The sequence below is a fragment of the Delphinus delphis genome, chromosome 8 (assembly GCF_949987515.2).
Source record: "Delphinus delphis chromosome 8, mDelDel1.2, whole genome shotgun sequence".
NCBI classification, from domain to species: domain Eukaryota; kingdom Metazoa; phylum Chordata; class Mammalia; order Artiodactyla; family Delphinidae; genus Delphinus; species Delphinus delphis.
Window position 1 is genome coordinate 72,896,332 of NC_082690.1, and position 21,355 is coordinate 72,917,686.

Below are 21,355 nucleotides of genomic sequence, written 5' to 3' on the forward strand. Positions count from 1 at the left end.
TCAACTGATTTTTAAAAAGCATTTGATAAAGCTGAAGGCATATTTATGGTTACTTTTTAAAAATCCTTTAGAAAACTACGTATCAAAGTGAAATTTCTTAATTTTATAAGGTTATTTGCCAAAAAGCTACAGCACATATTTTATTTAATGGAAAAACCTTTAATTCATTGCCGTTCAGGATCTGGAATGAGAAAAGGAATGCTACGATCACCACTGTTGTGTAACACAGCTCTGGAAGCCCTGGCCAATGCCACAGAAAATTTCGAAAGTAAGAGATACAAGGATTGGAAAGGCAGAGATGAAACCGTCATATTTGCAGTTAGTATAATCTTCAACCTCAAAAAGCACACAAAATCAACAAACTATAGAATTACTAAGGGAATTTAATAAGGTTGCCCAACACTTGATCCAAAAGCCAAATCATTTCTCCATAGCAGAAATAACAAAATGGAAAATATGATTAGTAATAAGAAACAATTCATGGTAACAACATAACTATAAAATTCCTAAGGACTGGTTTCACCAGTAATACACAGCACCACATGGAGATTTCAAACCTCTAACAAACACCTTAAAAGATGATTCAAACAAATGGAGAGAAGTTCCTGGCTCACTGATGGGATGACTTAATATTGTAGACATGTTGATTCTACCACAAATTAATCCACAAATTTAATGCAATTCTAATGAAAATTCCAGTTGAATTTTCCCAGAACTGAAGAAAATTACTCCAAAATTCATATCAAGAAGTAAAGGTTCATGCATACAAAAGTCAATCCTAAAAAAGGAGAATATTAAGAAGAGGCACTTACCGTATGAGGTGTTAAGATGTACAGAAGAGCACAGTAAAAAACAGTAGTATTTGCTCAACAAAAGATATATTGACCAATGGAATAGGATAGAGAGTACAGAGCTAGGGTCACACATATAGGACATTAGTATACGATCAAGGAGACATCACAAATCATTGAAGACAGGATGGGTTACTTAATAGTTTTGGAAAGAGAAAAATAAAACTGGATCCTTACCTAATACGTATACAAATGTTCACTCCAGAAGTATTAAATACATAAACATGAAGGTAAAACTATAAAGTTAATAGAAAAGAATATCAAATAATATATTTGTGATGTAGAGATGAGGAAAAAATTCTTAAACAAAACTTCAAAAGCGGGCTTCCCTGGTGGCGCAGTGGTTGAGAGTCCGCCTGCCGATGCAGGGGACACAGGTTCGTGCCCCGGTCTGGGAAGATCCCACATGCCGCGGAGCGGCTGGGCCCGTGAGCCATGGCTGCTGAGCCTGCGCGTCTGGAGCCTGTGCTCCGCAACGGGAGAGGCCACAACAGTGAGAGGCCCGCGTACCACAAAAAAAAAAAAAGAAAAGAAAAAGAAAAAAATAAAACTTCAAAAGCACAAAACACAAGACATAAAATGGTATTTCATTACATGAAAATTAAGAATTTATTTTCAGATAGAGAATGGGAAAAGACAACGTCTAAATTACGGCAAGGGATTAATATTTCAAATATACAAGGAACTTCTGTGAATCATTAAGAAAAAGACGGCAACCCCAATAGAAAAATGGGTGAAAGGTACACAAAACATAGCTTACAGACAACACACTAGAAGTAATAAGCTCACAGAGGGATGCACAAATCATTAGTAACCAGAAAAATGCAAATGAAACAAGCAGACGTTACATGCATTAGACCAGAAAAAAGATGACATCCGCAATGTGCCACGTATATCAAAAGAGTGATACTGCTGGCGTGCACATCCTTGTTTTCACTGTGAAGTGTCACTCTGCTGTCCAGGAGGGCAGCCCGCCCATATGCCCTCCAACAGTTTTGAGGGTTTCTATAGCTCAGTGCCGTTGCCTTGGCATGACCCAGCTATCCACTTTTCCAGTCTAAAAGCTTCCATCAAAAAAGAATTTTGCTTCAAATACACAGATTAGTGTCTAAATAATAAATAAAGTATTACAGGGTTGCTCTCACAGGACACAGTGACAATCTCTGATGTCTCTTTTGTTGTTGTTGTTGTTTTAAAAAACTCCTCTGTTAGAAATAACTTTTCTGGATACAGTTTTTGTGATCCTATGTGCTATTCTTGCAGCTCCAGGAGAGAGGGAACATTTTCTATTTCTTATCTTGAGGAGACTTCTTTTGCCAGAGACGAGTAGGGCCTATAGTTTTCAAGGTCAAGTGCCGGAAACACATTGTTTAACACTGAAAGAGATGCAGTCCTGAGAGAAAAAGAAATCATATGGAAAAGAAAAGGTCAGAATAGGATTATTAACAGATGGAATATGGCACATAAAGATTAGGGACATCTGGGCTTCCCTGGTGGCGCTAGTGGTTGAGAGTCCGCCTGCCGATGCAGGTGGACGCGGGTTCGTGCCCTGGTCAGGGAGGATCCCACATGCCGCGGAGCGGCTGGGCCCGTGAGCCATGGCTGCTGAGCATGCGCGTCGGGAGCCTGTGCTCGGCAACGGGAGAGGCCGCAGCAGAAAAAAGATTAGGGACATCTTTTTTCCTCTTATCTTCCATTATAAATTTTTTATGTGACTCTGACAGGTTTATCGATTCTTATTTTATAATCGTTGTTCATTTCGGTGCGTTATTTATGTGTACGTATGTGTTTGCACATTTAGTGTTGTTGTGGGGAGGTGTGTGTGTAAAGAGAGAGAGGCATATACAAGTCAACTATATTATAAATGGACGTTTGCTGTTTTTCCTTATCTCATCCTTGGAATCCCGATCAGGACAGGAACTGGGTTGTTGGTTTTCTTCATCATCATACTCAGTACCTAGGAAAATGCCTAGACACAGGCAGACTTAATGAATCTTATTGGACAAACATGTCCACTGAAGAAAATCGAAAAATTTAAAATAAGTATAAAAATGAAAATAAAAGCAATACGAATTTCATCAGCCTAGACGGGGCGGGCGCGGTGGTGGGGGTGGGGGACCGGTGTGCAGGAAGAACCTCTGTAGAAACGTCATGTTTCCAATCTATTGTCTCAGTGCATGTAGACATATGAACCCATAAACAAAAACAGGGTGATATAACACTATCGTTTTATGTTCTGCTTTTTCACTCCACAGCTTATCATAATCATTTTTGCATGTTACTACCCTTACCTACCACAGTCAGTGGCAAAGCCGAAATTCAAATCCAGCCTGTGAAGCCTGGGCGTTTGGATTCTTAGCCGTAGGTTATAGAGTTGACACCTGAACTTGGCAGCCGTTATTAGCACATAAACAAGTAACTGGACAATATATTTTAATTCAATTTCATTAAATACTGATTAGCTTAATAATACCTCTCCAGTGGAATGTTACCCGCATGAGAGCACTGATCTTGTCTATCTCAGATTCCCAGCGCCCAGAACAGTTCCTGCCACATACGTGGGGGGATCATTAAATGGGTGTTGAATAGTGAATAAAAGGACGAATGAGTTCTGCAGGCATCTTTACTGGAAGGATAAATTGAGGTTTTTAGAGACTCTTTGTTAGACTATTTTGGACAGTCCCAAGTCCACCCTGCAGAGAATAAAGGATGATCTCAGTGCACTGGCTCCCTCCCAGGTCAGATCGTCCAGGAGCTAGGCACGCTGGCCAGCCTGAGTCATTGCCCATTTGTCCAACTCTTTCAGGAAACGTATCAGTGGGTCATTGACGGGCGATTTTGCAACTACGGTTTAAACAGAGTGGTTTGACAGGACTCCACAGGTAATAAATGTGTGTGTAAGCAAAGCACACTGTCCTCAGAGAGGACCTGGGTCTTCTTTCCCATAATTACAGATTTCAAAAAGCAAACCTGGGAAACTAGAGAATGGTGAAAGGGCTCCCTATGCACCCGAGAGTGAAAAACAGGCTGTTGAGTGATGCTTCTTTTCTATCACCCACAGCTGAGGACACAGCGGCTCCAAGAACCCCACATCCTAGAGAGGGCATCCAGGAAGCAGGGCCAGACCTCAGTAAACTCCCAAGGCTGACAAAGAGGCAGCAGTGCCGGCCTCTGCAATCAACACCTCTCCAACCCATTCCACCTCTGGTCCACTTAGGAAACGCCAGAGGAAAGGGAGGGAGAGACGGCAGTGTCGTCAGTCTTGTGGGGAGTGCAGTATTTGTGGAGATAGGTGATTTCCTCACATTGGTTCAGGGTGCCAAGAAGAATAGAAGAATGCCTGTTCAGTTCTCAGCTGGGTGCGTGCTCACTGCAAACACTCCCAGCTCATTCTGGTGCCCCTATCAAAGCAGAAGGGAGTACGGTGAGGGAGTTCTTGAGAGAGTTGACATGTGTAGGAGCCGGTGACTGTTCTGGGGATTTCTAAAAGGTTGGAGCACCCATGCCAGCAGAGCTTAAAGAGGCAGTGGTGGAGTGTGACTAGGAAGGAGATGGGGTGAGCTCTTTCCCATCTGCCATCTCTGCAGGAAGAGAAGAGGCCCTCAGTCATTCTGGGGTTAGAATAAAGGCAGTGCTGCGCCAGGTGAGGTGACACCTCAGGTAAGGAGGGAGCTTGGAACATGGACCATCATCAGGACCAGTTGTGGATAACCTGCTCCTCTCTGGGGAGGTCCTCCATAGCTGAGGGGCTGGTATGAAGCTGAACCTCACCTCAGGAGCACCCCCATCACACCTGATGATTAATAATAGCTCAAAGCTTACTATTATTTCTTCTCAGTAAATATAGTGAGAGAGAGAGAACTTGCATAGGTTTACATTTATATCTCATATTTCATCATTTCTAGGACACACATTTCTTGATTATACATTTCTGAAATTAGGATGTGTCTTACATTCACTAATGACCAGGCAGCACTCATGAAATTGTTGTCATTGCTTTAGGATTAATTTTGTGTATGCTTTCCTTTTTGTTTATACACAAGAGTGATGTAAGATTAAAATCTATGTCTAAGTTTAAAAGAACTCTCTCAGTACGTGTAAAGTAAAAATTCAGAGTGATGAGAAAACATTATGTCTGAATCTAAATGGTAGCATCTTTTTTCTTGGTGGTGTATAAATAGTAACACATCTTTCAGTCTAGGGGTCTTAGACTCAGAGAAATACAGTGTGTCCTTTTTCCCCTCCTCTAGTCTCACAGAGTGTTCTCTGCTAACTTGCCCCTCTGATAATCAGCACAGTACTTTGGAAATTCAAAATATTCATTTATTTCTCCCAAGGCTTCTCATCAGCTACCACAACGACTAACAGTTTATTTGCACATGGCGTTCCTCATTTTCATTTCTATGAGGGAGTGTGCACAGTATCGTTGGAGAAAACTGAATATTTTCTATGATGAAGTAAAATTATATCATTTTGGCTGGTGTGAGTATGATATTTGTACAGATTTAGTAGTCACCTCAAAGTGACTCATTACCACATTCTGCAGATCCAAACCACATCCATACTTTCTACAACTCCCAAACCCTCCCCCCAGTTCTGTCCACTTCTGAACAATACTCTTCTCAGACCTTATTCATTCATTTCAACAAATATGTATAAAGCAGCTACTATTTGTGAGGCCCTATGACAGGCACTGTGGATACAATGACAACACACAATAAAAGAGACAGGCCTTTGCCCTTGGGTTCCCTACCTACCGGCTCTAAAGACAGACAAGAAAACGGGCGAACGCACTGGAGTGTGACGAGTCCTGGGGACACTCACCTACAGCAAGAGCAGGTACAACCAGATTCCTGCAGGTCCCTGTCGTCCATCTCAAATGTGCTGCATCCCCTGACCCCACTCTCTTCACCCTCGTTCCTTTCTCAGAGCCAGAGAAGTTTCTGCTCCCCTTGGGGTTAACCATCCTTTGTGGGTTTGATCCCTCTGCCTCTTGCTTCCCCTTGACTCTGCTCTTATTCCTTCTTCTTTACCTTTCTTATCTCCCTCTTCCTTAGCGCCTTCCTGTTCCTTATAACTAGTCTGACCTTCTTTGAAAGAAAACCTTTCTTGTATGAGTAAAATAAAAGATTAGGTCAATTATTCGTTTTCAATAAGCATTTGTTGAGATGCCATTATATGCCAGGTACTGGATATTAGGGGTGAACAAGAGAGAAATGGTCACTTCTCTCACTGATTTTATAATACAAGGGAGGAAGATGGACCAAAAGAAAACCCAAACAAAAATTAGAAGAATAAACCAAAAATTGAGTAAAAGAATCCCACATGTTAAAAATTGGTAAACTGTAAAGAATAACCAGAGTGAGTCAGCCAGGATGACCAGGAAGGCCTCTCTCAAGAAAGAGTGAATTCGGGAGAGCCCCACAGGTGAGACATTCCCATCCTTGTGAAAAGCGAGCAGAGGAGTATGTGGGCAGAGAAAATGTCACCTGCAAACGTCCTGTGCCAAAGAAAATCTTGGTTTGTTGGTGATACTGGAGAGTGGGGAGCTTGGGAAGGGGTGGCAGGAGATGCTGCTGCAGGGTGGCCAGGGACAGATCACACTGGGCTTTGTAAGCCATGATAAGCACCTGGATTATATTTTAAGGGACATGGGAATCCATTGAAGGATTTTAAGCAGGGGAGAGACATGATCTGAGTATAGTTTGTATGCTAGACTGAGAGGTAGGATAACTACATGCTCTCTTTTGCCCAGGACAGTTCCAGTTTATTCCTGTCATCCAGGTATAATTATCAATAATGTCCCTTTCACAATGGAAAGTGACTTGGCTTAGATGATAAACTATACAGTCACACTTAAGCAGAGGCGGAAGCCATGAAGATGGGGAGACTACTGAGACAGCTGTTGCGGGAACCCAGGTGAGAACAGGTGTGGCCAGGAGCGTGGAGGTGCACGTGAGACCAAGCTGATGGGCTAGAGATGAATTTTGGAAGTAGAATCACAGGGCTTGCTAGTGGATTGGATGTGGAGGTAAAGGCAAGGGAAGCATCGAGCACATTCCCCAATATCTGGGGTGAGCCACAGAGGGAAGAGTCGTGTCATTTGCTGAATTGGAGTGGCCTGGGGGTGAAGAGTTCTGGACGGAGATGAGCGTTTCCTTTGGACAAGCAGAGTGTGAGATCTCTGGAAGCCATCCAATCAGAGGTTTCAGGAGGCCAATCAGATAAACAAGCATGGAGCTTGGAAACCAGGTTCTGAGGGGGAGATGTAAGTTTCAGAGGCGTCAGCATGTAGATACTATTAGCTGCGCTTGTTGGGGAGAATACAGAGAAATAAAAAGTGCGAGCCCAGAACCAAGTCTGAGGGACACTTAGAGTTTGGGGAGATGAAAAGACCCAGCTAAGGAGATAAAGGAAAACTGAAGGGAAGCAAAAGGAGAGTGTGGTCCTATGAAGCCAAGAGAGAACCTTCCAGGAAGGAGGGAGAGGACAACTGTGCTGAGCATGGCTCAGAGGCCTCCTGATAGGAGGAGAGAAACATGTCAGTGGTTTTGGCAACATGGAGGTCAGTGGTGACCAGAGCTGTTTTGCTGAGTGGTGGGGACAGAGGACAGGCTGGTGTGGGTTCAAGTGTGAGTCAGAAGCGAGGAATCAGAAAGTGCAGATGGGCAGGTTTTCAACAAGTCTGACTATAAAGAGGAAGAGGAAAACGTGCAAGAGTGAAGAGTGATGTGGATTGAACTCAGGGTTTTCAATGTGGTGCTTTATTGGGAAAGCTGTTACTGACTGTCTGGACTCTGCAAGGTTTTGCCCATGTGAGGAACAAGCACATTTTCCTCCCTGGCGTGAGTGTCACTGGGTGTCCTGTGCAAGAGAAGGGCACCACAGGAGCTGGGCAGAAGGAAAGCACAAACCAGGAAGTGTTTGTGTCCTACAACGTCCCTCCTGCGCCCTGAAAGGACAGAGATTAACACGGTGCCCAGCTGGCACAGGAGAAATGTTTACCAGTTCCAGTATCACAAGCGGGGCAAAGAAGGGTGGACGTGGAGCTCAGAGTAAATAAACTGATAACCGGCACACACTTCTACTCTGAAAGTGGGATTCAGGAGCACTCCTAAGGGGAGACGATTCATGATGAAATGATCCCTGTAGGGGAAAGACAAGTTTAACTTCCTTGTCAAGGAGGAAGAAAAAGTGTGTCTGTAAGGTAGTTAGTCACAGGAGAACTTTCTCATACAGTTCCCATCAGAAGGCACTGTCAGAGGTGTACGTAGAGGAGGTTTAAGGAGGATGAAGGCTGTGTCTCAGAAAAGTGAGTCTGACAAAATAAAGCAGGAGCAGGGTAACCGGGATTAGGGAGAGTGTGGTGGCAGATTGGCTGGCAAGAACAGGCTCAAAGCACTGCTGAGTTTAGGGCTCTAGTGGTAAAGTCTCAACAGACCCCAGGTTGTAAGGAGACTCCTATTATGAGAATGTTCACTATTAGATTTCTATCCCAGGTACTGAAGGTATAGAATTTGCAAAATGAGGGGAAAGAAAGGAGAAGTAGGAGAAAGGATGACTTGAAAGTTTAGATAAAGCAAGTTCTCCAAATTATTGTAAATAGGAAAAATTTAATAATCAGCCTTTTTATTACTTGAAATAAAAGTTGGATACAGAAGTCTATTCACCATTCTTTTTTCTTTTTTTTTTTGGCTGCATTGGATCTTCGTTGTTGCATGCGGGCTTTCTCTAGTTGCGGCGAGCGGGGGCTACTCTTCGTTGCGGTGCCTGGGCTTCTCACTGCGGTGGCTTCTCTTGCTGCGGAGCACGGGCTCTAGGCGCGCGGGCTTCTGTAGTTGTGGCGTGTGGGATCAGTAGTTGTGGCTCACGGGCTCTAGAGCGCAGGCTCGGTAGTTGTGGTGCACAGGCTTAGTTGCTTTGCGGCATGTGGATCTTCCCGGACTAGGGCTCGAACCCGTGTCCCCTGCATTGGCAGGTGGATTCTTAAGCACTGTGCCACCACAGAAGCCCCCGTTCCCCACTCTTTAAAGTGTTAGATCATTTTACTTCTTGGAATCTGTAATCTGAAAAAACCAAACACCAAAACCAAATTTTTATCCAAGGAAGAAGGTTATTGGTTTCTCTAGGAATTTGTGATTTATAGAGTCACTCATAATTCCTGTGCTCTAACAGGCCCAATCCCCTTTTATTAGCCACTGTTTTCCTCAGTAAGAAGTAACATGCTGGGACTTCCGTGGCAGTCCAGTGGTTAAGACTTGGAGCTCTCACTGCCGTGGGCCTGGGTTCAATCCCTGGGGGGAGAACTAAGATCCCACAAGCCATGCGGCATGACTGGAAAAAGAGTAACATGCTGCTGGCTTTCCTCTGTTGGGAAGGGTCCAGGGAGGGAAAGTGACTTCTTCTCAAGGACCTGATACATATCCAATGCAATACAAAACCTCCTGATACTTAATCTTGATGGCGTCCCTATGCCTCCGTTTCTGGACATGTTTATTCCTGGACACTTGCATCAGGCAAGGAATATAGAGTGAAGGGAGACAGCGTTGGAGGCACTTCTGGATGGCACAGACAGAAATTGGTTCATAGATGGATTTGTAGGTGTTGCTGAGAGATGAACAGAAGATCAAGGTGCAGCTGCTGGAGCAGGATTCCACGATCCAGTCGTCCCGAGGCTGTGTCCCCTGCCCGCACACAGACACCACTGAGGACGCACTAAGGGCACTAGACCCCAGGGCAGAGAAGCTGACAGGACCCAACTGCCAGGGAGTGAAGAGGCCTGAATACAGAAGGGCCTAGAAAGAGCACCACAGTAACCAGAGGGGCCTGGAGGGGAGCGGGTCTGATTAGGGGAAGGGGTGGAGCAGGGTGTCTGCCCTGTATGATGCTGAGATTGTGGCCCCGACACCCAAGACACAGGCACAGACTCGGCCTTCACGTGGGTGTCCAGCCATCACCCCTTGGGAACAAACAGGCTGTCCTTATATCAAAGAATAATACACGGTTTTCAACATTCAATCTCTTAAGCATTTATTAGATCTGCTGGCTTCTGTGGACAGAGAACTCACTAGCTCAGCGTCCCTGCCCTTGGGGGCTCACAGCCCCGTCGTCTCCTGAGCAGAGTGAGAGGCAGCTCAGTACTTGTCGGGCAGGCCAGGAGGTCGGAAGTAATTGGGGTCTTTGCCGCTCCGGCCCCATCTATTGGCAAACTGGTCGGCCTCCGAGTCCTCCCGTCCGTGGCCACTGTCTCCATGCTTAAAAAGGTCTGTGACTCTCTGAATATCCTCCCTGGCATCGCTGGAATGGAGGAGGGCAGGTAGGGGATTACTCCAGGGCTGACGAGCAACAGCCCACCCTCCCCATCTCTCCTCTTTCCAAGGAATCGAGGACTCTGACAGGAGCTAGGAAAGAGGGAATGAAGCCTGAGGCTGCCCGGGCTCAGCCCACCTCAGCCCTGCGGGTCCCCTTATGCTGGGTGAACAGCACCCATGGGGGAGGCTTGGGAATCGTCTGTCCCACCAGCCTTGCTCTGCTCTTCAGCCACTCAGACCCCACACAGGACACAGAGGGTGAGGGTGGATAAGAGGAGAGGCCAGGGCGTCCCTGGTGGTGCGGTGGTTGAGAGTCCGCCTGCCGATGCAGGGGACATGGGTTCGTGCCCCGGTCTGGGAAGATCCCACGTGCCGCGGAGCGGCTGGGCCCGTGAGCCGTGGCCGCTGAGCCTGCGCGTCCGGAGCCTGTGCTCCGCAACGGGAGAGGCCACGACAGTGAGAGGCCCTCGTTCCGGAAAAAAAAAAAAAAAATTACACAAAGAGGAGGAGAGGCCACAGCCCTACAGGAAGTTCTCCAGGGCTTGGCCCCTCCTGGCTGTCCGAGGCTCTCACACCCATCCCTGCATCCTCAGGGCCCCTGGTACCTGATCACTTCAGCAGCCCAGACGCCCACAGGTCCCCTTCGGGCAGCCTCATAGTTGCCCCGGGCGTGAAAGTACGTATCGGAATTTTTGAAATTGGCTTTTCTCATGTCAGAGTAGGCTCGCCACATGTCTTTAGCCCCTGGGAGGAAAGCACATAGAGAAAGGATTATCAGGTGGACAGAAAACTGTGAGACACCTTAGGGAAGAATCAAGGAATGAAAAATCTTCCACTGACTCAGTTTCATCCTGTGGCTATAGCACCTTGCGTGCCATAGATTGAGCAGAGCATTCTTGTGTCTAGTTTCCTGCTCCTGGTAACTCGAATGAGAGTCGTTATGGGGGGAGGGGCACAGCTGCGTTGGACCTGGTTGTCGGGCCCCTACGATGCCGTCTCTGGACTGCATCTCACTTAGGGCTCCATGTGATATGTTTAAAGGAGAGAAGGGAGCTATCTTTATAGGGCAGGATTCCTCAGCTTCATACTATTGACATTTTAAGCCAGATAATTCTTTGCTGTTCAGGGCTGTCCTGGGTATTGTAACACGTTTAACAGCATCCCTCACTTTTACCCACTAACGGGCAACCTATTCCCCAAGTGGGACAACCAAAAGTGTTTCCAAACTTTGCCAGATATCTCCAGGACACAAAATTGCCCTTGGCCCCGAACCACTGTTATAAAAGGAAGCCGCATAGGATGAGATCCAGGGGATTTGGGTGAGTGGGGAGGTGACATGGAGGACAGATTCTGAGAAAGGGGCAGACATGCAGCACCTCTGCCCTGACGCCTAAGAAATGTATTCCTGCTGCGCGAATGCGCTCAATGTGACTTGATTCCCCTGGCTGTTAGGCACGTGAATGGCATCCTGAGGACTTTCTAGTGGACGGTATTGATGATGTGGGCTGCCTGAGGAAGCAAGCCCTCGAGCAGTGGGTCTTTGCCTCAGCCTGGTTACACCTTCCAATCAGCTGGGGAGGTACTGAAAGTCCCATGAGACCTACCTCACAGCCCAGGCCAGTTACCTCACACTCTCTGGGGTGGGTCTCAGGCATCAATAGTTTTCACTGCTCCCCAGGTGAATCCAACATGCAGCTGAGATTGATAAGCCCCCAGCTTGAGGGAGTGGCACTGGGACAAGTCTGCCCAGCAAGAGCTGTGGCCTCGTGCACAGCTGGGTTCAAACTTCTGTCCTGCCACCTGCTGACTGGCACTTAGTCCCTGGGCAGCAGACTCAGCTGCTCTCAGCCTCGGTTTTCTCCCCTTCACATGGGGGGAGATGCCTCCCTCACGGAGGTATTCTGCAGGTAAGTAGGTGACCACCTGTCCCAGCCTAACCAGAACTGCACCTGTTTTCCTGGAACTGCCCCAGTTAGCGTTGAAAGTGTCCTGGAAAAGTCCTCAGACCTGGGCAAAGCAGGAGAGTTGCTCACCCTGAAGTGCATATAAGGGCCGAGTTCCTCCCGGAAGCTTGAGATATGTTATTAGGTTCCCCACCCCGGTCGCACACGGGTTTCTTTGTCAGTTAAAAGGCTATAAAAGGGTAGGAAACAGACTGAACCAGGGACAGTGTCACTGAGTATAGGAAGCAGGAGGAAGAGCTAAGCTGAAGGTCCCTGAATTATCCAATTAGGAAATGGAAGGTAAGAAGGAAGAGAAGAAGAAGAGAGCAAGGAAGGAAAGAAGAGGGAAAGGGAGGGAGGAAGGGAGAAATGAGTGGAGGGAGAGAAGAAGAGAGGGGAAATAGATGGATAGCTTCCATCCTCCTTCATGCAATTGGTCTGAGGGAAATGCTGTACCATTTCAAGACTTATTTTATGTCTTCCATTCAAACTTCCATTTCAGCTGGGAATGATGACTGTTCTTTCTCTAGTGACTGATCGACATAAATCCTGTGGTTTTCAATCTGTCTGAAAAAAAGCTCCCCAAACACCTGGCACATTCTACCACATAGGGCAGCACCGCCTAAGACAGTAGCTCCAACCCTTAAGAGCGCTCATGGTGAATCCCAGAGGCCCATGGGTGTCATCCCCCCTCCACCAGCCTTACCGTCATAAGCCTCGCCAAGGAAGGAAAACCATCGGCTGTGGACTCCCAGCACCAAGGAGCAGAGAATGAGGCCTGCGAAAAGCTTCATTGTGCTGAAATGAAAGGAGAGGGTCAGGGAGACACGGACAAGCCTTGTACACCCACTTGGGGATTTGTATGTCGAGGAGAGCCCGGCTGTTCTTTCCACTTGTTCTCAGTAGACTCTCAGTGGTCCACCTAGGCAATATTGCAGTAGGACCTCACTCGGAGCCACTAGCCCTCAGCTCTGAACCCACCAACCCTGAACCCAAGCCTGTCTAAGAGGTCACCAAGGTGTCTATGGTGGAAGAAGAGAGCAGCTGGGACGTAGCTGTGTCTTGCTAAAGCAGCCTGTAATTAATCAAAAAGCATTTCCCATGCACCACGCTGCCAGCACTGACCTCATTCAGGACAAATACAGAAGAGAAGATTTAAAGTAAGTGTTTTCAAAGAAATCACTCCGTGGAGAACTTTCTCACCTGAACCCGGTGGAGCAGACCTGCTGGGGACAGGTGGCTGCATTTATACTGAGCCATCCCTGCTGGGGTCATGGGGTGAGAAGGAGAGCTGGACTGGTGCCTGGGGGAGAGTCCCTGCAGGTCATTTCTCCTACAAAACTGCAAAGGGTAACTTACTGGAGACCAGTGGCTGTCCTCATCCACAGGTCATATTCCGCATTGTGCAACCCTGAGAAAACAGCAAGGCCTGTTCTGCCTGGTGGCCACTGTCAGGGGTGGAGGGGCTGAGGCCTGGGCCACCTGGGCTGTGGAGAAGAGGGTGTGGAGCTCCAGGAAGGAGGCCCCCAGGCTGCTGGCAGGTGTGTGGTTAGAGGATACTCCTCCAGCCTGGACCTTGCTTTCCTGGTCGTTTCCTCAGGATGGTCCCTTCTGGACCAGACAGCCGATGTGTCAGAAAGTAAATCCTTTGAACTCATGTGTAAAGCCCATGAGCTTCAAAATTGACAGGCCACCCTAATGAATGTCGTGGGTGCCCCGGGCACTTTCCACCACTCTGTGTACCTGTGCTGAGTTCTCTGCTCCAGGGCAGAGAAAGCCCTCTCAGCCTCTCAGCCACGCATTTCATAAAGGTCAGCACCTATCATGACAACAAAAAAGAGAGGTATTATAAAATAATGAGAGGCTTTTTGACTTGATAAAGGTTAAATACCAATAATCTATAGCAGCAGTTCTCACAGTGTGTTCTAGGGAAACCTGAGGGTCTCTTAAGACCCTTTCAGGGGAGTCTGTGGGATCAAAACTATTTTCACAGTAGCACTAAGATATTCTTTTCCTTTTTCATTCTCATTTTTTTCATGAGTGTACTGGGTATGAAATGTTCATTGATTTGGTTTGAGATTTCTACATTGCAACTGACCTTTAAGAAACTACCACTTGTCAAGTTTTGGTATCATATCAAAGAATTGCCTGAATTATCATAAAATGCTATTAAAATGCTCTCCTGTTTTCTACCTATATGTTATATCTGTGTGATGTTGAATTTTTTTGTAAACTTCACCCAAATAATGTATTGTGACAGATTGAGTGCAGGATCAGACATGAGAATCCAGCTATCTTCTATTAAGCTAGATATTTAAAATATTTCAAAAATGTAAGGCTACTATTTTTGTTATTAATTTTTTTGTTTTGGAAAAAGATTATTTTCATTAAAATATATTATTTATGTTAACATAATGGATTTATTATTGTGTTTTTATTTATTCATTTATTTATTTGACCATTTTTTAGACACTCTGCAAAGGGCTTTTCATAGATTAACTCAGTCCTCATAAAACTTCATAACAGCACAATATGTTATTGTGTTTTTAAATGCTTAAACATTTTTTCTTTCCAGTGTGTTAAATCCTGATAGAGTCAGGATAAGTTAAATTTCTTTGAGGTCCTCAATAATTTTTCAGAGTATAATGGGACCCTGAGACGAGAGAAGCTTGACAATCATTGCTCTACAGCAAATTTATGTGTAAAGAAGACACTTCAGGTGCATTCTCAAGAAGGCCAAGAAGGAGACATGGATGTCCTCTTCTGATCACCTCAGTTTCACATTCTCCTGGAGGACCTGCCTGTTGCTAAGACAAGAAACATGAGGAGGATAAGAAATGGAAGAGAAGAAATGAAACTATCATTATTTCTAAATGATGCAAGCTTTTACGTAGAAAACCCATCAGAATCAAATGGCACACTAATGAAGCCATTAAGAGAATTCAGTGAGATTGCCATGTTTCCCATAAAAAATCAATTGTGTTTCTCTACACCAATTCTTTTTGTGTTGTTTCTTTGGCTGCGTTCAGTCTTTGTTGCCGCCCGCGGGCTTTCTCTAGTTGCAGCGAGCTGAGGCTACTCTTCAATGCGGTGCATGGGCTTCTAACTGCGTTGGCTTCTCTTGTTGTGGAGCACAGGCTCTAGGTGTGCAGGCTTCAGTAGCTGTGGCTCGCGGGCTCAGTACTTGTATCTCGCGGGCTCTAGAGCACAGGCTCAGTAGTTGTGGCACATGGGCTTAGTTGCTCCACAGCATATGGGATCTTCCCGGACCAGGGCTTAAACCCGTGTCTCCTGCATTGGCAGGCGGATTACTGACTACTGCGCCACCAGGGAAGTCCCAACACCAATTCTTAACAGTTAAAAAAATACAATACAAAATACTACCAAAAACATTAACTATCTAGGGAAAACTTTAAAAATACACAAATATTTACAGAGAAAATTTAAGTTTGTTAAAGGATAAAAAGTGGGGGATGTATGTCATGTTCATGGAGAGGATGTTTTGACTTAGTAAAGGTGTCAGTTCTCCTTGGATTAATTTATAAATTCAGTGCAATGCTAATCAAAAATTCCCCCTGGAATTCTTTTAGGGACACAACAGATTTATGTTTTATGGATGAATAAAGGTCCATGAATAAGTAAGTTAAAAAAAATAAGGGCCTAGGGGAGACATACGCTGGTCTCTAAGATGCGTGATCTTGGGATTTACCCCAAGGGGGGAGACCACTGTGATGGGAAGGCCAACAGATCGGGAGACAACTGCCATGAAAAAGAAGTTTGTTACTCACAGATCCCCAAAGAAGGGGGCACATCACACCAAGGGGTGGCCACACGAGGAAGCACTCAGGGTGGGCCAGGGGACAGAGAGAGGGGCAGAAAACGTGACAAACGCCTTTATTGTGGTTTCTGTGGGAGGACCAGTGAGGCACAGTGAGCGGGTTAAGGACTGGCTCATGTGAATACTTTCAGCTCTCGCTCGGCATAGGGGCTGGTTCCTAGTTGTCTGGTACCTGGCTCTGCTGTGATCAGGGCAGGTGGACAGTGGCCCAGAGCGTGAGGGCGCAATGAAGGAGGAGGTTGAAGTGTGAGCTCTGGATTGGCTGGTTTGTATTTGAAAGGCTCACTCACAGGTTACTTTACTATCACAGGTTAGTTTACTAATCTGTAAGAATTGGCTACCTCTGGGAGAAGCAGTCCCTCCAGGGGCAGGGAGGCCCCAGGATGTGAAAGCATCAAAAACACAGATACAGAATGGAAAACCATGTTTAACACAACTTCCGAGGCATCCTTGGAGGGGCTCGGGCATCTCGCTGCTGTCAGATGAGCCAGGCTGTATGAAGCTCTTGTCAGTGGATGTTGGATCCTTGCCTGGCTTGCTTTATCTTGTTGTAAATCCCTGTAATCTCTACTCTTCTACCTAAATGTCTCCGGTCTCAATCCACACCCAGCGGTCCACTCTTCCTCCTCTGCAGAATGGTCAAGGACCTAGTGAACTCCTCAACGGCAGGTTCAACTATGTTCTAGAGTTCTTGTCAGTCAGAGTGCAAGTGCCTCCTCTTCTCGGCTTTTACACATTTTTGTCCCCAGCCTGCCACTCCACAATCACAACCCAAAAAGTGCACTCTCTCTGTCCTCCGCCACCTGCCTGCATCCATCCCACGGAAGCTTCCGTTCCTACATCCCCAGTGTGTTCCATCCACTGTTCACACTCTTCTTTCCCCGGTCTGCACCACACCTCAAGGAACAATCCGGTCACCTTGATGCCACAGAGCACTGGCTGCACTACTTGTGCCTGTGCAGGGAGGATGAGATCGGGCGCCCACTGGGTCCTCACCATCTCTGCCACGTCTCTCATGACTGTTCCCGGGTGCAGTCCAACACCATTTTAACATTGCCTGTAGGATGGTGAGACGGAGGATGGTACACACACTTCTCCATGCGTACCCATTGCTTGATGTGAAATTGTTTCATCCACGTCTGGGTTCAGGACGATCTTCAAAGCTGTGTGGCTCTACTTCTCTGGTGCCTATTCTGGACATAACTGGTGCTGCAAACATCTCTCAGTTCTCTTGGTCCCTGGGGATGCCCTCTGGCCCAAAGACAGAGACAGCAGTCACAGTTGTCTCCCCCCTTGGGCTAAATCCCAAGATCACGCATCTTAGAGACCAGCGCATGTCTCCTCTTGGTCCTTATTTTTTTAAATTTACTTATTCATGGACTTTTATTCATCTATATAACACAAATCTGTTGTGTCCCTAAAGGAATTCCACGGGGAATTTTGATTAGCATTGCACTGAATTTATAAATTACTCCAAGGAGAACTGATATCTTTACTAAGTCAAAACATCTTCTCCATGAACATGACATACATCCCCCACTTTTTATCCTTTAACAAACTTAAATTTTCTCTGTAAATATTTGTGTATTATTAAAGTTTTCCCTAGATAGTTAATGTTTTTGGTACTATTTTGTATTGTATTTTTTTAACTGTTTAGAATTGGTGTTGGGACTTCCCTGGTGGCGCAGTGGTCAGTAATCCGCCTGCCAATGCAGGAGACACAGGTTTGAGCCCTGGTCCGGGAAGATCCCACGTGCTGTGGAGCAACTAAGCCGGTGTGCCACAACTACTGAGCCTGTGCTCTAGAGCCCGTGAGCCACAACTACTGAGCCCGCGAGCCACAGCTACTGAAGCCTGCACACCTAGAGCCTGTGCTCTGCAACAAGAGAAGCCACCGCAGTGAGAAGCCTGTGCACCGCGGTGAAGAGTATCCCCCGTTCGCTGCAACTAGAGGAAGCCCGCGGGCAGCAACGAAGACCCAACGCAGCCAAAAACACGACAAAAAAAGAATTGGTGTAGAGAAACACAATTGATTTTTTATGTGAAACAAGGTAATGTTTCACATAAAACCCGGTGGAGCAGACCTGCTGGGGACAAGTGGCTGCATTTATACTGAGCCATCCCTGCTGGGGTCATTGGGTGAGAAGGAGAGCTGGACTGGTGCCTGGGGGAGAGTCCCTGCAGGTCATTTCTCCTACAAAACTGCAAAGGGTAACTTACTGGAGACCAGTGGCTGTCCTCATCCACAGGTCATATTCCTCATTGTGCAACCCTGAGAAAACAGCAAGGCCTGTTCTGCCTGGTGGCCACTGTCAGGGGTGGAGGGGCTGAGGCCTGGGCCACCTGGGCTGTGGAGAAGAGGGTGTGGAGCTCCAGGAAGGAGGCCCCCAGGCTGCTGGCAGGTGTGTGGTTAGAGGATACTCCTCCAGCCTGGACCTTGCTTTCCTGGTCGTTTCCTCAGGACGGTCCCTTCTGGACCAGACAGCCGATGTGTCAGAAATTAAATCCTTTGAACTCACGTGTAAAGCCCTTGAGCTTCAAAACTGACAGGCCACCCCACCGAATGTCGTGGGTGCCCCGAGCACTTTCCACCACTCTGTGTACCTGTGCTGAGCTCTCCGCTCCAGGGCAGAGAAAGCCCTCTCAGCCTCTCAGCCACGCGTTTCATATGGGTCAGCAACTATCATGACAACAAAAAAGAGAGGTATTATAAAATAATGAGAGGCTTTTTGACTTGATAAAGGTTAAATACCAATAATCTATAGCAGCAGTTCTCACAGTGTGTTCTAGGGAAACCTGAGGGTCTCTTAAGACCCTTTCAGGGGAGTCTGTGGGATCAAAACTATTTTCACAGTAGCACTAAGATATTCTTTTCCTTTTTCATTCTCATTTTTTTCATGAGTGTACTGGGTATGAAATGTTCATTGATATGGTTTGAGATTTCTACATTGCAACTGACCTTTAAGAAACTACCACTTGTCAAGTTTTGGTATCGTATCAAAGAATTGCCTGAATTATCTTAAAATGCTATTAAAATGCTCTCCTGTTTTCTACCTATATGTTATATCTGTGTGATGTTGAATTTTTTTGTATACTTCAACCCAAATAATGTATTGTGACAGATTGAGTGCAGGATCAGACATGAGAATCCAGCTATCTTCTATTAAGCTAGATATTTAAAATTTTTCAAAAATGTAAGGCTACTATTTTTGTTATTAATCTTTTTGTTTTGGAAAAATATTATTTTCATTAAAATATATTATTTATGTTAACATAATGGATCTATTATTGTGCTTTTTTTTATTCATTTATTTATTTGACCATTTTTTAGACACTCTGCAAAGGGTTTTTCATAAATTAACTCAATCCTCATAAAACTTCATAACAGCACAATATATTATTGTGTTTTTAAATGCTTAAACATTTTTTCTTTCCAGTGTGTTAAATCCTGATAGAGTCAGGATAAATTAAATTTCTTTGAGGTCCTCAATAATTTTTAAGAGTATAATGGGGCTTCCCTGGTGGTGCAGTGGTTGAGAGTCTGCCTGCCGATGAGGGGGACACGGGTTCGTGCCCCGATCCGGGAGGATTCCACATGCTGAGGAGCGGCTGGGCCCGTGGGCCGTGGCCGCTGGGCCTGCGCGTCTGGAGCCTGTGCTCCGCAGCGGGGGAGGCCACAGCAGTGAGAGGCCCGCGTACCACAAAAAAAAAAAAAAAAAAAGAGTATAATGGGACCCTGAGACGAAGAAGCTTGAGAATCATTGCTCTACAGCAAATCTTATGTGTAAAGAAGACACTTTAGGTGCATTCTCAAGAAGGCCAAGAAGGAGACATGGGTGTCCTCTTCTGATCACCTCAGTTTCACATTCTCCTGGAGGACCTGCCCTTTGCTAAGACAAGAAACATGAGGACGATAAGAAATGGAAGAGAAGAAATGAAACTATCATTATTTCTAAGTGATGCAAGCTTTTACGTAGAAAACCCATCAGAATCAAATGGCACACTAATGAAGCCATTAAGAGAATTCAGTGAGATTGCCATGTTTCACATAAAAATTCAATTGTGTGTCTCTACACCAATTCTTTTTGTGTTGTTTTTTTCGCTGCGTTCGGGCTTTGTTGCTGCCCGTGGGCTTTCTCTAGTTGCAGCGAGCTGAGGCTACTCGTCAATGCGGTGCATAGGCTTCTCAATGTGGTGGCTTCTCTTGTTGTGGAGCACAGGCTCTAGGTGTCCAGGCTTCAGTAGCTGTGGCTCACGGGCTCAGTAGTTGTAGCTCGCGGGCTCTAGAGCACAGGCTCGGTAGTTGTGGTGCACAGGCTTAGTTGCTTTGCGGCATGTGGGATCTTCCCGGACTAGGGCTTGAACCCGTGTCCCCTACATTGGCAGGTGGATTCTTAACCACTGTGCCACCACAGAAGCCCCCGTTCCCCACTCTTTAAAGTGTTAGATCATTTTACTTCTTGGAGTCTGTAATCTGAAAAAACCAAACACCAAAACCAAATTTTTATCCAAGGAAGAAGGTTATTGGTTTCTCTAGGAATTTGTGATTTACAGAGTCACTCATAATTCCTGTGCTCTAACAGGCCCAAACCCCTTTTATTAGACACTGTTTTCCTCAGTAAGAAGTAACATGCTGGGACTTCCGTGGCAGTCCAGTGGTTAAGACTTGGAGCTCTCACTGCCGTGGGCCTGGGTTCAATCCCTGGGGGGAGAACTAAGATCCCACAAGCCATGCGGCATGACTGGAAAAAGAGTAACATGCTGCTGGCTTTCCTCTGTTGGGAAGGGTCCAGGGAGGGAAAGTGACTTCTTCTCAAGGACCTGATACATATCCAATGCAATACAAAACCTCCTGATACTTAATCTTGATGGCGTCCCTATGCCTCCGTTTCTGGACATGTTTATTCCTGGACACTTGCATCAGGCAAGGAATATAGAGTGAAGGGAGACAGCGTTGGAGGCACTTCTGGATGGCACAGACAGAAATTGGTTCATAGATGGATTTGTAGGTGTTGCTGAGAGATGAACAGAAGATCAAGGTGCAGCTGCTGGAGCAGGATTCCACGATCCAGTCGTCCCGAGGCTGTGTCCCCTGCCCGCACACAGACACCACTGAGGACGCACTAAGGGCACTAGACCCCAGGGCAGAGAAGCTGACAGGACCCAACTGCCAGGGAGTGAAGAGGCCTGAATACAGAAGGGCCTAGAAAGAGCACCACAGTAACCAGAGGGGCCTGGAGGGGAGCGGGTCTGATTAGGGGAAGGGGTGGAGCAGGGTGTCTGCCCTGTATGATGCTGAGATTGTGGCCCCGACACCCAAGACACAGGCACAGACTCGGCCTTCACGTGGGTGTCCAGCCATCACCCCTTGGGAACAAACAGGCTGTCCTTATATCAAAGAATAATACACGG

General features: G+C 46.3%; 1 protein-coding gene across 1 annotated transcript; it reads right to left on the reverse strand.

Annotated features, from left to right (window-relative positions):
• Positions 1 to 9,855: 9,855 nt before the first annotated feature.
• On the reverse strand, positions 9,856 to 13,336 carry LOC132429810 (serum amyloid A-2 protein-like). The gene is made up of 4 exons (XM_060018576.1): positions 13,231 to 13,336; positions 12,812 to 12,903; positions 10,768 to 10,906; positions 9,856 to 10,148 (listed from the first exon to the last, which is right to left on the reverse strand). The coding sequence occupies exons 1-4, from the start codon at positions 13,233 to 13,235 to the stop codon at positions 9,986 to 9,988; spliced, it is 399 nt and encodes a 132-aa protein (XP_059874559.1). The 5' UTR covers positions 13,236 to 13,336; the 3' UTR covers positions 9,856 to 9,985.
• Between the last annotated feature and the right edge of the window lie 8,019 nt (positions 13,337 to 21,355).